General features: G+C 23.1%; 1 protein-coding gene across 2 annotated transcripts; it reads left to right on the plus strand.

The window, feature by feature from the left end:
* The first annotated feature begins 5286 nt into the window (after positions 1-5286).
* Positions 5287-13079, plus strand: LOC126897052 (protein disulfide-isomerase). 2 transcript variants are annotated; one of them, XM_050670431.1, is made up of 9 exons: positions 5287-5608; positions 9146-9340; positions 9446-9714; positions 9779-10012; positions 10104-10304; positions 10424-10594; positions 10676-10807; positions 11866-11958; positions 12023-13079. In XM_050670431.1, exons 1-9 carry the CDS (start codon positions 5437-5439, stop codon positions 12089-12091), a joined length of 1536 nt encoding a protein of 511 aa, XP_050526388.1. In that variant the 5' UTR covers positions 5287-5436; the 3' UTR covers positions 12092-13079. The 2 variants fall into 2 exon arrangements, with proteins under 2 accessions (XP_050526388.1, XP_050526389.1); XM_050670432.1 differs by having other exon boundaries at positions 11866-11952.
* The last annotated feature ends 625 nt before the right edge of the window (positions 13080-13704 follow it).

Here is a 13704-nt window from a genome sequence, read left to right on the forward strand (position 1 = left end):
AAAAAAAAAAAAAAACACATCTTAGTAAAACCAATACCTTCTCAGCTTCGCATCGAAGCTAAAAATGCATGTAGAAAGTAGAACTTTTTCAACTTAACTTTTGAAAGTGGTTCCGGATGGTCTGACACTTTTATATATATCTTAAATTAAAGGTAATGTAATATACTTTATTATGGAAAAAAAAATTTGACCTCCGGTCATCGCGGTGAAAATAGATATCAAAGTTAATAAAAAATTACGATTTTTGTAAAATAATTTTTTTTTATATTTTTACCTTAATAATGCTATAACTTTTCGGAAAATAGTATAAATTGCTTTAGGTGGATTCGAACCTCGTACCCAACAGTGAAAGGCACAAGTGTTACCAATTCGGTAACCTGTTCGTCGTTTCGTTCCATGATTAGTTGTCAATATAAGTTATGTCAAATTTTAAAGTTACTTTTTCGACTTAAAAAAAGCAAAAAATTTTTAATAAGTTTAACATCTTCTGTCTTATGAACTTTATTCTATGTCAATTAAATTATATAATATTCATGAAAGTTAGTGTATTCCCCTAGTAAGATATTTTAAAATACATAACACAGAATTTTAACACAAAAATAGCATATTTTTGAATACGGTAGCCATTTGCGCATAGAAAATAAGTCGTCGGGACAAATTTTTTTTCATTTTATAGTACATGACATAAGCTTTAATTTTATATATGTTTAAAGGACGCAGTAATTCCGGAAAATGTTCACAAAGTTAAGTTGAAAAAGTTCTACTTTTTTTACGTATGTTTCAAGTTTTGAACGCACCCTGTAAAAAAGTAATTGTCCAATTTAAATTAAAAGTATGTTAAATGAAAGAAGTACTTATAATGTACTAAGAAAAAAAAATTTGTTCTTATAGTTACATTTTTCGAAAAGTTATAGCATTTTTAAGTTAAAAAAAATCTTAGTTAAGTGTTAAATTTTCAAAAAAATGAAATCAAATAAAAGGGAAATATCTAAGGTTTTAGTATAAAAAAAAATTATGTTGATTTGTTCATTTTTGAAAAAGTTGTAGCAATATAAATTTAATAATATAAAATATAAAATCGAGAATTTTTTCACGAAAATCGTACGTTTTTCTTTAAATTTGATGTCCGTTTTCACCACGAAGATAAGTCCAGAGGTCAAATTTTTTTTTTTTTAATTAAAGTATATTACATAAACCTTAATTTAAGATATATATAAAAGTTTCAGTCTTTCCAGAACATTTTCAAAAGTTAAGTTGAAAAAGTTCTACTTTCTACATGCATTTTTTAGATTTAAACCCTCCTTAAATATAGGGAAATGGTCTGATTTAAAAAAAAAGTATGTCAAATGAAAGAGGTATATATAAAGTATTTATTGTTAAAGAATAGAATTGATTCATGCATTTTTTAAAAAGTTATAGCATCATAATGTTAAAAAATGTAAAATATAATATCAAGAATTTTTTCACAAAAATAGCATATTTTTGCATACGGTAGTCATTTTCACCATGAAGACAAGTCCAGAGGTCAAATTTTTTTTTTTCAAATTAAAGTATATTACATTAGCTTTAATTTAAGGTATATATAAAATTGTCAGTCTTTCCGGAACATTTTCAAAAGTTAAGTTGAAAAAGTTCAACTTTCTATACGCATTTTAAAAGGTTTGCACCCCCCCTGTATAAAGGGAAATGGTCCGATTTTAAAAAAAAGTATGTCGAATGAAAGAAGTATATATAAAGTATTTATCATTAAAGAATAAAGTTGATTCATGCATTTTTTAAAAAGTTATAGCAACATAATGTTAAAAAATGTAAAATATAATATCAAGAATTTTTTCACAAAAATAGCATATTTTTGCATACGGTAGTCATTTTCACCATGAAGACAAGTCCAGAGGTCAAATTTTTTTTTTTAAATTTAAAGTATATTACATTATCTTTAATTTAATATATATATAAAAGTGTCAGTCTTTCCGGAACATTTTCAAAAGTTAAGTTGAAAAAGTTAATTTTTTGTAAAAAAGTTACCATTTTGAAACCCCTTCCTGTGGGCTGTTAAAGGGTCAAATGTTCACAAAAATATATAAAATGATAGGTAAATATCTAAGGTATCTATAAAAAAAAAATTATATTGATTCGATCATTTTTAAAAGAGTTATGGCAATTTTAAGTAAAAAAAAATGAAAAAATATCGAAAAATAGCGATTTTTAAATTTGTAATTTTTTGGGGTATTTCCCCCGTTTACGGAGAACGAGGGAATTTTTTTTCAATTTTTGAGGGTAATGTCTTCGACTAGATACGATTTGTAATCTTTTGACATATTGTTCATCAAAATCGGTCCAGCGAGAGCTGAGATTGAGCGTTCACAGACAAAAAAAAAAAAATAAAAAAATAAAAAAAAAACACATCATAGTAAAATTAATACCTTCTCAGCTTCGCATCGAAGCTAAAAATAAAATCGAGAATTTTCACACAATAATAGCATTTGGTAGCCATTTTCACTGTGAAGATAAAATAAAGTCCGAAATTTTTTTTTTTTCATAATAAAGTAAATTACATTAGCTTTAATTTAAGATATGTATAAAAGTGTCAGACTTTCCGGAACACTTTCAAAATTTAAGTTGAAAAAGTCAATTTTTTGTGAAAAAGCTGTCATTTTAAATCCTCCCCTATGGACAGGTAAAGGGTCAGATATGAAAAAAAAAATACCAAATGATAGGTAAATACATCATGCATCTATACAAAAAAAATTATATTGATTTGATAATTTTTAAAAAAGTTATGGCAATTTTAAGTAAAAAAAATTTAAAAATGTCAAAAATTAGCGATTTTTTAATTTTTAATTTTTTGGGGAATTTCCCCCGTTTACGGGAAACGAGGGAATTTTTTTGAAATTTTGAGGGTAATCTCTTTGGCTATATACGATTTGTGATCTTTTGACATATTTTTCATCAAAATCAGTCCAGCGAGAGCTGAGATTGAGCATTCATAGAAAAAAAAAAACACATCATATTAAAATTTATTTATTTTTCTAATTAATAGTTGCATAAATCAAATAGATTTTATACAGTACGCAATCAAAAAAATCGTGTCTTTAGAAAAAAGAAATTTACCACTTGTATTATTTGGTTAATAATATAATATTACTTTGAACTTAAAAATGAATAAATGGCTAAATAATTGTATTCTAATAACACCTGAACAGTTAAAAAAAATGGTTATTTTTTCTTATAGACTGTAATATATTCCTTTAAAAAATAGGTACGCATAGATATGCATTTATTGAAGAATTTATTCTTCATCTTTGGGGAAAAGTTAATTTTGTTAACTATTTAAGGGAACACTTCTATATTTTAAAATTAGACACATGACAGAAATATTCTCATTATTATTTTTTATTGTTTAAAAATCTTATAAGATGAATACACTTAGCTAGTATAATGATATAACATTATGCTACCTATCTGAAAATTTGTAGTAAATGTAAGCTAATTATTTCTAAAAAAAATAGCTCTATTTCTCTGAAATCAAAGAAATAAGATATTTACAGAAACATAAAATTTAAAATTAACATGAGAATAAAATTTAATAAGTATGTAAATTATTTATATAAAATTTTCTTTGATAAGCTAAATATAAGACTTATAAATTAACTTTTTAAATTTAATTACATACTTTACAATTAATAAAAAAACGATAAGATACTAGAAATATTATTATTTTTTTACTTCTAATCGTTTTAGTTTGTATTATTCTTTTGGTTATTCGGCAACACATTTTTTTTCATAAAAAATAATTTATTTGTCCAATTTTAACTGTATGCGGGTTGGGTTCGAAAAAATAATTTTATTTTGTATATATCTTAATTAACGGTGTAAGTTGTGGATATATTCAAGAACTGATTGAATATATGAGTTATTAATTTGTGAAATATGTTGCCGTTTTTTGAGCAGTGTGGGAATTTTATAACCTTTGACATTAATTGGGTAGTTCAGATCTTAAATACTTACTGTCTTTTATGAAAAATAACTAAGAAAAATTTTATGTAATTGTTTGGTCAGAGTAAATAATTTAAATTTAAATCTATTTTTTACAATCATTATGCTATGGAATTCCAATTGAAATCTCGGGTAACAACGAAAATATCCGATTTTTAAATATGGAGTTAAATACTAATGTTTTATTTCGATGCAAAAACAAGGGTAACGTACCTGCTAGACACCTAATATATCTTTGGATAGAGATTTAATTGACGAGGTAGCGGCGAGAATTAAAATATTTATATATATATATAATATTAGTAAACCTATATATTAATGATTAATTAAAATAATTGTAACACGTTATGTTTTTATGATATTCAGCAAAAAATAAAACGATTTAGATGAAGTGGGATTTTAATATTGTTGAGTTTTAAAATCTAGTTGACCTAATGTCATGGAGGTTTAAGTAATTCGGGCAAATGGATTCCGAAGGTCTAGGTGACTGTATTGTAAGACATGTCAAACGTTTTTTTTTCTGCTAAAATTTTTTTTTTAATTTTAAGCCATGTCTTATTATTTCTTCAAGATCTTCTTTTATAACTGTAGAAAATGAACATAAATAACGGATCACTTATTTACTTAAGTCATTTATAATATTAATATATTTTTGCTTAATTAATATAATTTTGTTTAATTATTTATTAAACTTAATTAAAATTATCAATACAATGCAAATTATTAAGGCCATAGGATTATAAGTTTACTGCAATGTTGATAATATTAAATTTAATTAAAAATATAATTTTATAAATTATTATCACAAATAAGTAAAGATTTTCAAATTAGTAAAATACATTATTGGAAAAAATGACAAGCATTTATTGTAAATTCATAGGAAATCCAAAAATTAAAATTCTATGTACGTGGTAATAGGTGCTAAAGTATAAAATGTAAATAAATGGATACGTGGTGTCTACAGGTGTTAGATGCCGTGCTTTCACATGAAACTCGAAACAGTTTTTTACACGTTATTACAACAAATTGTATTAAGCCACGATCATATTAAAATTTTGAAAATAATTAGGGTAAATGAAAAATTATAGCTATATGATATGTAATAATTTGACAAAATTAGAATAATATTTTCCACGTATGTAACAACGATGACATTAGACGAAAGACAAGGATAGAAAGAGAGAGAATAATTATGAACAATCGCTGTTGTACTGAACGGACCAATGATAGGCTACCACGAGCTAGGCTTCCTAAGATTTTGTTTACATCATCAAATTTTATCAGCTACCCGCACATTTCCTTTCGGCGTGTGTGTGTTAACGGTAACACTCAAGTTGAAGTACTCATTTCGTACCACCAATTTTCTTATTTAACCACAGTAACGTTAAAATTCGTGTCATTTTTACTTACCCGTCGTTAGATAGTGCAATATTAGGCACGATGATGATCTTGCATGCAATTTTTTGTTCCCTGTTTTTATTTGAACTTATAAATGCAGATGCCGGTGTTAAAGAAGAAGCCAAAGTGGAAACTGATGAAGAAGTTTTAGTACTGAATAAAAATAATTTTGATAATGTAATCTCATCGAATCAGTTTGTGCTTGTTGAGTTCTGTAAGTATAAAATAATCATTTAATTTCTGATTATTGTTTAAACTTTAAAGGTTAGAAATCCAACCCCTTCTTCATAATGGTTTCTAAGTAATTCTAATAATTATTGTAACTTATGATTTACAATAATAAAATATATTAACAATACTGGAATTTCTAATATTGGTAAAATATTTTTAAATAGGAATTAAATAATTTTCTTAATAGTAAAATATTGTGTTGATATGTAGCTATGTATAAATATATGTAGTACATTTATTAGTTTCATAATTTTTTTTGTGTCTAATAAATTAATAAATTAGTTTAATACAATATTACATTAGTAAAATTTTTTGATCAAAGCGTGCTATACAATTTAATTTATACACAAATTATTTAATGATTTTGTTGAATAATGATATAAATAAAATGTTTAAGTATAATACTATTTCCAGTGATGGTTAGGTTTTATGGGAAATATTAATAATCAAATTAACAATATTTAGTAATTCTTATGAATAGTTTAAAAATATTTATATTTTTAAACTACTCTATAATCTAAACATTAAAAGTAGAAAAGAAAATGGGAATTATAGAAATAATACAAAACTAAAAAAAAACTAACTTTTTGCAATCATTATTAGTTGTATTAATAATGTTATTAAAGTATTAATTACACAAAAATACTTAATGTATAATTTTTTAATATTCCATCGTTTCATAAAAATGTTAACTTTGGTCTAAAATAAAATTGGTGTCATCTTATCCCTTGAAAAATTTTATTCATCAATTCTGGTAAAAATAATTATAAAATTCTTTGTATATTTGAGTAGTTTAAATAAAAAGAATCTCATAAATAATCCATATCCATAGATAATTAGATAAATATTTCTAAAAGCCTGCACTGATGAAATGTGCTCAGTATGCCTGTATTATGCTATCAATCGAACCTAGGGTCTTTTTGAAATAAATATTTTTGTGAATATTGTTTTTTTATAAATTGAAAGCTCTATAGTTACATACCTACTCAATGTATTAAAATGTTAGTAACTTGATCAGTACTTGTTCTAAACTTGTTATTGACCAATAAAAGTTTTTGGTAAAGTAAATGCTAATAGTTATTTCAAAATTTTGAAAAAATAAAATGTATTATTTTTATTTATTATTAGTGATAAATAATAAAATATATACTTTAATCTGTCATCAAAGGAGGCAAAAACTTAAAAAAAAAAAGTTCAACAAATTGATAATTGAATCTAAAGTTTGCTGAAATATACCTGTTTAAATGGACACAATAAAATAGAAAAATTTATTATATAATTATTTTTATTTTGTTCATTATTATAATTAGTGTTTAATAATTATAACCAATATTTATTTATTTAGTAATTTAACTGAAAAATTAAATAAACAATTTAAATTTATACAAATTATAATTTTTCTTAACTGAAATATCTAAACTTAACTAAACTTAAACTACAATATCTTAATTGGTTATCATTTTGAAAATCAAAATTTTTTAACTTGTTACATAATATTAATATTCTATACTACTATACTCTACACTTAGAAAAAAATGTTTGACTTGAGGTTTAGTATTAAAAGTTTTATAATTCCATGTATTAATTCGTAGAACATGAAATGATATATTTTTTAACAGATCTGGGTTACCAACATAGCAATTTAAAATTTTATATACAGAGAATATGTCAATATAATTATGTTTAGATTTTAAAGCTACAATATTACCATATAATCTTGATACATTCAGCAGTCATGACAATTTTTTGTGCTATAATACTTAAAAACATTGAATTTTTTCAATTTTATCAACTTGACCTACTTTTGTAAGGTTTCAAATAATAGATCCAAATTTTAGACTAGAATGTACTTATGTATAATAAAGTGTCTTTAAATAATGTACCTGATTATATTATTTACAATTACATTAATAAATCCCAAATTTCTAAAAGCTTTAGCACATATTTTATTAATATGAGCACCAAAGAATAAATATTATAATAGTATTATATCTAAATCTTTTATGTTAAATACTTTTTCTAATGTATGATTATTCATGTATTCTTCAATTAAAGGATTATGTATTTTATCAAAGCCATATACTTACATTTATCACTACTAATTTTTTATCCATTATGATTAGACCAATAAAAAAATCGGTTCAAATTTTGAATAAATACTTGATCACCTTAATTCTTAATAATCATAAAGAGTTTAAGATCATCAGCAAATAATAAATATTTAAAGTTGATAAAAACTAAACTTAATAGGATTGAGTGTTTAACAAAATCAAACACTTTTTTTTAATTAGTATAGATTGTATCTACCTTAGATTCTTTACTAACATTATCAATCAAATATTTATAGTACAATACTAAAATGAAAGTTGGTTTCAATCAACTTATTTTTTTATAGAATCCGTGTTGTTCTCTAACAAGTATATTTTTAATCACTTTTGATAATCTATGTATATTCATTTTTCTAAAAGTTAAGGCTAGGTACTCAATTTAGAAACAGGGCGATAGTTAATTACTAAGGATCGTTCACCATTCTTCTATATTGGTGTCAAAAAAATGATATTTGAAGTTTTATGAAAAAAAATCTGAATCTAGTGACCAATTAAATAAAATAATTCAAAGAGTAGTGACAAATCCAAAGCAAAGACAGATTCAGTATCAGCCATAGAAAACTTATTGTCAATCATTAGGATACTATTATTACCAAAAGATAACTCAATACAATTTTTATGCCAATTTTTTGGTAATGAATATACCAAAAAAAATTAATCATTAGCTTTTTTGGAAAGATAACAATAAACGCAAAAAGTTCATTCTTTTTTGATTATTAATAAATTTTCAAATATAACGCATATTAAATTAAAAATAATTTTGGGTTTATTCTAAGTATTCTTTATAACAAATTTTAGTTTTTATTTTACAATGATCTCTAAATAAGAAAATATGGTGTAATCATTAATACTATTTGACTCCTTATACTTTTTGTAAGCAATTTTTTTCTCAAATAACTAAACATAGTACTAAATTAATCCATGCAGAATGTTGAATATTTTTGGAATTACGTTTTTGGCATGTATTTATTTAAAAAAAATTTTATTGCATTATAAAATGCTATTAAAGCACTGAATATCTTTCTGAGAAAATAATTTGTTCAATTAATAAACTCTTTTTAATTTTTATGTGGAATAAATCTTGCTCTACTGAATTAATAGGTACCACTTTTTGTTTTAAATCATTTTTTAATAGCAAAAATAATTACACCACCCACTTCTCTTGTCAAATTTTGTTTTAAGATTTCTATCAAAACAATGGATATTAAAATTGTCCAGTTCATTGTCAAAAATATCATTATGTAATCACGTTTTGATTAATGAAAAATGATCATAATATAAATCATTTATGTTTACTCGAAAAATTTTCATACTTTGTCCTGATACCTCTAATATTTTAGTATAAACCTTTAATGTTTTATGTATAATATGTTTATTACTGTTTTAAATATCAAATAAATATTCTTATTTAGATGCACCATGGTGTGGACATTGCAAAACATTGGCTCCTGAGTATGCAAGTGCTGCCAAAGAGTTGAAAGCCAGTGGATCCATTAAATTAGCAAAGGTAGATGCTACATTAGAAGAAAAATTAGCTGAACAGTTTGGAGTTCGTGGTTACCCAACATTGAAATTCTTTAAAAATGGCAATCCAATTGATTATACTGGTATATAAAAATAAAATATATATATATATATATAGTATACATATATCCTAGTTTATTTTATAAATTTATAATTTATAATAAATCTTGTCATCATTAATTTTTTAGGAGGAAGAACTAAAGATCTTATAATTCAATGGGTTACTAAGAAATCAGGAGCAGCAGCCAAAACTTTATCATCAGAAGAAGAACAAAAAGAATTTATTAGCAGCCAAGATGTTGTTGTTATTGGATACTTTGAAAATACTGAATCTGAAGCAGCAAAATTATTTAACGATATTGCTGATTCTATTGATGAACATCAATTTGGTTTTGTGTCTGATTACTCTAAATTCCCTAATCTTAAACATAAAGAAAAATTAGTTCTTTATAAAAATGTAAGTTGTTAAAAAAAAAAAAAATTTTAATGTAAATTGTTTTAAACTCTGAAATTATCTTTAGTTTGATGAAAAAGAAGTTGTGTTTGACCAAGATCTTAAGAATATTGAAGATGTGAAGAAATTCGTTTTTGTTCATTCCTTACCACCAGTAATTGAATTTAATCAAGAAACTGCTCAAAAAATATTTGGTGGTCAAATTAAGAGTCACTTATTAATCTTTATGTCCAAAAAAGAAGGCCATTTTGATAAATATATAGAAGATATTAAGCCTGTAGCTTCTGAATTTAGAGGAAAGGTTAGATTAATTATAATTTTAAATAGTTTTTTAATTTATTGATTACTTAATAAATTACTAAACTTTAAACTTGAAATATATTTGTGCTTAGATTGTATTCGTTTCTATCAATGCTGATGAAGAAGAACATGGAAGAATTTTAGAATTCTTTGGTATGAAGAAAAGTGAAGTTCCTAGCATGAGAGCTATAAAACTTGAAGATGACATGACAAAGTACAAACCAGAATCCCCAGAATTATCTAGTGATAATGTTAGGAAGTTTGTCTCAGATTTTGTAGCTGGAAAAGTTAAGGTATTTTACATTTTTTAATTATTGAATGGATAATCAATATTATCAATCTATTTTAGTAGTATTGTTACAATAAATTATATATTTTTTAAAATTAAAAAAAGGTTTTATATATATTTTAGCAACATCTTCTATCTGAGGACTTACCTGAAGATTGGAACAAAACACCAGTTTGGACATTGACTGCTTCAAACTTTGATGAAGTAGCCTTAGACAAATCTAAAAATGTTCTTGTAGAATTTTATGCTCCATGGTGTGGACACTGTAAACAACTTGTTCCAATTTATGAAAAAGTAAAATAATTATTAACAATTACTTTAAAGTAATTTTAAGTAAAATTACTTTATTTCCTAAAATTTATACCTTTTTATTAGATTGGTGAATACTTTGGTGAAAATGATGATATTGTGATTGCTAAGATGGATGCTACTCTAAATGAACTCGAACATACCAAAATTTCAAGTTTCCCTACTCTTACATTATATCCTAAAGGGGAAAATGTTGAAGTATGTATTTTTTCTTTAATCTTATCATTATAATTTTAGTTGAACATTACTTTACTTAAAATGTTATTTTTAAGTTTTGTTTATTTCATCCAATATTTTATAAATGTCTTCTAAATTCCACAAATTTTGAAGTAGAAATACTTTTACAAGATTTACATATTTATGGTTCATTAAAAAATATCTACTGTTTTCTAAAAAAATTTACTTCATTAATTGTTAAAAATGTTATTTTCTTTTTTTTTTTTATTGTTAAAAGGCTCTTCAATCCACTGTTTTCCTTAGTTTAATATTTTTAATATTAATTATTGTCTAGTAAAATTTTCATATATAAGTTGTAGCAACAACTTTTTAGTATACTTGTATGTTTAAGTGCACATTAGTTATTTTTTATATATATTATAAATAATATTTATTATTGTCAAATAAATCATTATTATAAGACATTAAACATTTAAAGCTCAACAATAGTTTAATTTGTTGATTACTTAATGGCTTTTACTGATGAAAATGAGGAGAAAAAATGGGTGTACAACCAATGTTACATCTTTAAATTTAGATTGTGTGTGAGTTGTTAATAACTATTTATCTACCAAAATTAATATTATTAAAATTATGCAAGTGCTGTATTTCCTGAAAACTTTAGATATGAGAATTTTTTTTTTTTTTTTTTAGAGGTAAAAATCTCATTTTTCCCACTACTCAAAACCCTTAATAACCCTTATTGTCCTGAAATTCTAAAAAAACTGTATATACTAGTAGGTAATGTAATTATTTAAGGTTAATATAGCTTTAGTATTCTACTACTATAGATGATTGGGTTGGATTGAGTTTTGAATAAATTAAATTGTTTAATATATAAAATAACTGATTGTATAAGACTCTTCTTAATATTTTTAATACTTTCTGGAAGAAATGTACAATATCTCTTAGTTAATTTTTGTACCTTTTATAAAATGTTTTTATTATAAATACAATATATTTAAATTACTTATTAAAGTATAAAATATTTTATATTGGCTAATTTTAATTAAAATGATAACTTTATTATTTTATTATAGGCTATTGAATACAAAGGAGAAAGAACACAAGATGCCATTATCAAGTTTATTGAGTCTGGTGGAAAACAAGAAAAATCAGCTTCATCGGTAATTGTATATTCAATTTTTTCCAATTTATCGAATTTAACTTCTAATTATTATTTTATTTTATTTTTAGAGTGAAGAAGATGATGATGATGATGATGATGATGATGATGATATTTTAGGCAAAAAAGATGAGTTGTAAGCAACAACGATATATAATAATATTTTTATTTTGTTGCTGAATATGATTTCAGTAACATGCTTTAAATATTTGGTTGATTTTGACCAATTAACTGGTATACATTTTCAGTTTTATGCTTATGTGTACATATTTCTATTTCATAAAAATTTCATTTATTGTTTAAAAAATAAAAATAATAATATTATCCCTCCATTTGTATACTTTTTCAAGACTGTCAAAAAAAGTAGTTTTTAAAAAATTAAAAATTAAATTTTTGTCCTAATTTGGTGAAGTTTATGTTTTTCAGTATAATTTTGATATCTAAATAAAATTCTTAAAACTTCGAAGTGATTTTTCTAAGTTAGTATATTGTTAATAATTTTTTTAAGTTAAAGTTACATAAGTTTATGTATAAAATTATGTTTTAAATTATTTAAAATTATATTATAACTTCCAAACGTAAATTAATATGAGATTTTTAGTTATAATTTTATGTGATTTAAAAATCGAAAAATTTAATTATAAATAATTCTCAACTGATAGTTATTCATAGGTTGTGAATTAATAATTACTATATATTATAACAAATTATTATTATTAATATTATTATTTTTATTAAATATTTTAATCTGTTTATAAAATTTGTTTACTACAATATTAATCTTATCTAAATAATAAATTTCTTGTTGTTCTATCATTAAAAAATACAATAGATCTGATTTTTTTGTAGAGACTTTAATTGTCCTTATTTTATTAATATTGTAACATGTAAATTATATATTGCTAGGACATCATATTATATAAATACATGCTTTTTAATATTATTAATTTTCATAAAATTGTATAAAATTGAAGAAAATGGCGTTTAATAATATGGGTACAATTGATTTCAATACTTGATATAGATAATAATATTATAGTAATGTTTTAACATCACAAAAAAATTGTTTTATGGTTTGTTAAAATGTTATTTTCATTTAATTTATAAATAAATTCTAATTTAATATTATGTTGAATATTGATTTTTTTTTGTTTTACAATTTGAATTTCTTAAACCTATGTATATAAAATTAAACCATTGAGACGTTGCAGAAATACAAACTTGAAAATTTCATTTTTTTTTAGTTAATTTAACTAGTAAGTTAAAAAGTTAATTTTAAAGCAAACTAATTAATTATTTACAGTATTATATATATATATAAAAAAAAAAAAACGAAGAAAACTTCTAACTAGTTGGACTTTTGATTATTAACATAAATTTAGTTGCAAGGGGGACATGAATATTATCTTGAGATGTATGTAATTAAGCTAGAGTTCTTTTCTTTTACAGAAAATTTTTTTAACCTATGAATATATTGAGATTTTCAAAACATATTCAAATAATATAATTTCATTTTTTTAAACTATTACTGAGAAACCAATTTTTTTTTAAAGCATGCATATTGAAAAATAAATAATTAGAAACAGCATGCATAGGCATAAAAGTTGTTGATTTATGTCCCCCGAAATTTTAAGAAAATTATATGTATTCTTATACAAAAAAATTTATGTGGGGAAAAATCAATTTAGCCTACTTATATTTTTTACTAAATTTATTCCTTTGATAGAATAGTTGGATTAATAGTTTTGTAGTT

This window comes from Daktulosphaira vitifoliae, unplaced genomic scaffold, assembly GCF_025091365.1.
Source record: "Daktulosphaira vitifoliae isolate Bord-2020 unplaced genomic scaffold, ASM2509136v1 Scaffold_1, whole genome shotgun sequence".
Taxonomy (NCBI): Eukaryota; Metazoa; Arthropoda; class Insecta; order Hemiptera; family Phylloxeridae; genus Daktulosphaira; species Daktulosphaira vitifoliae.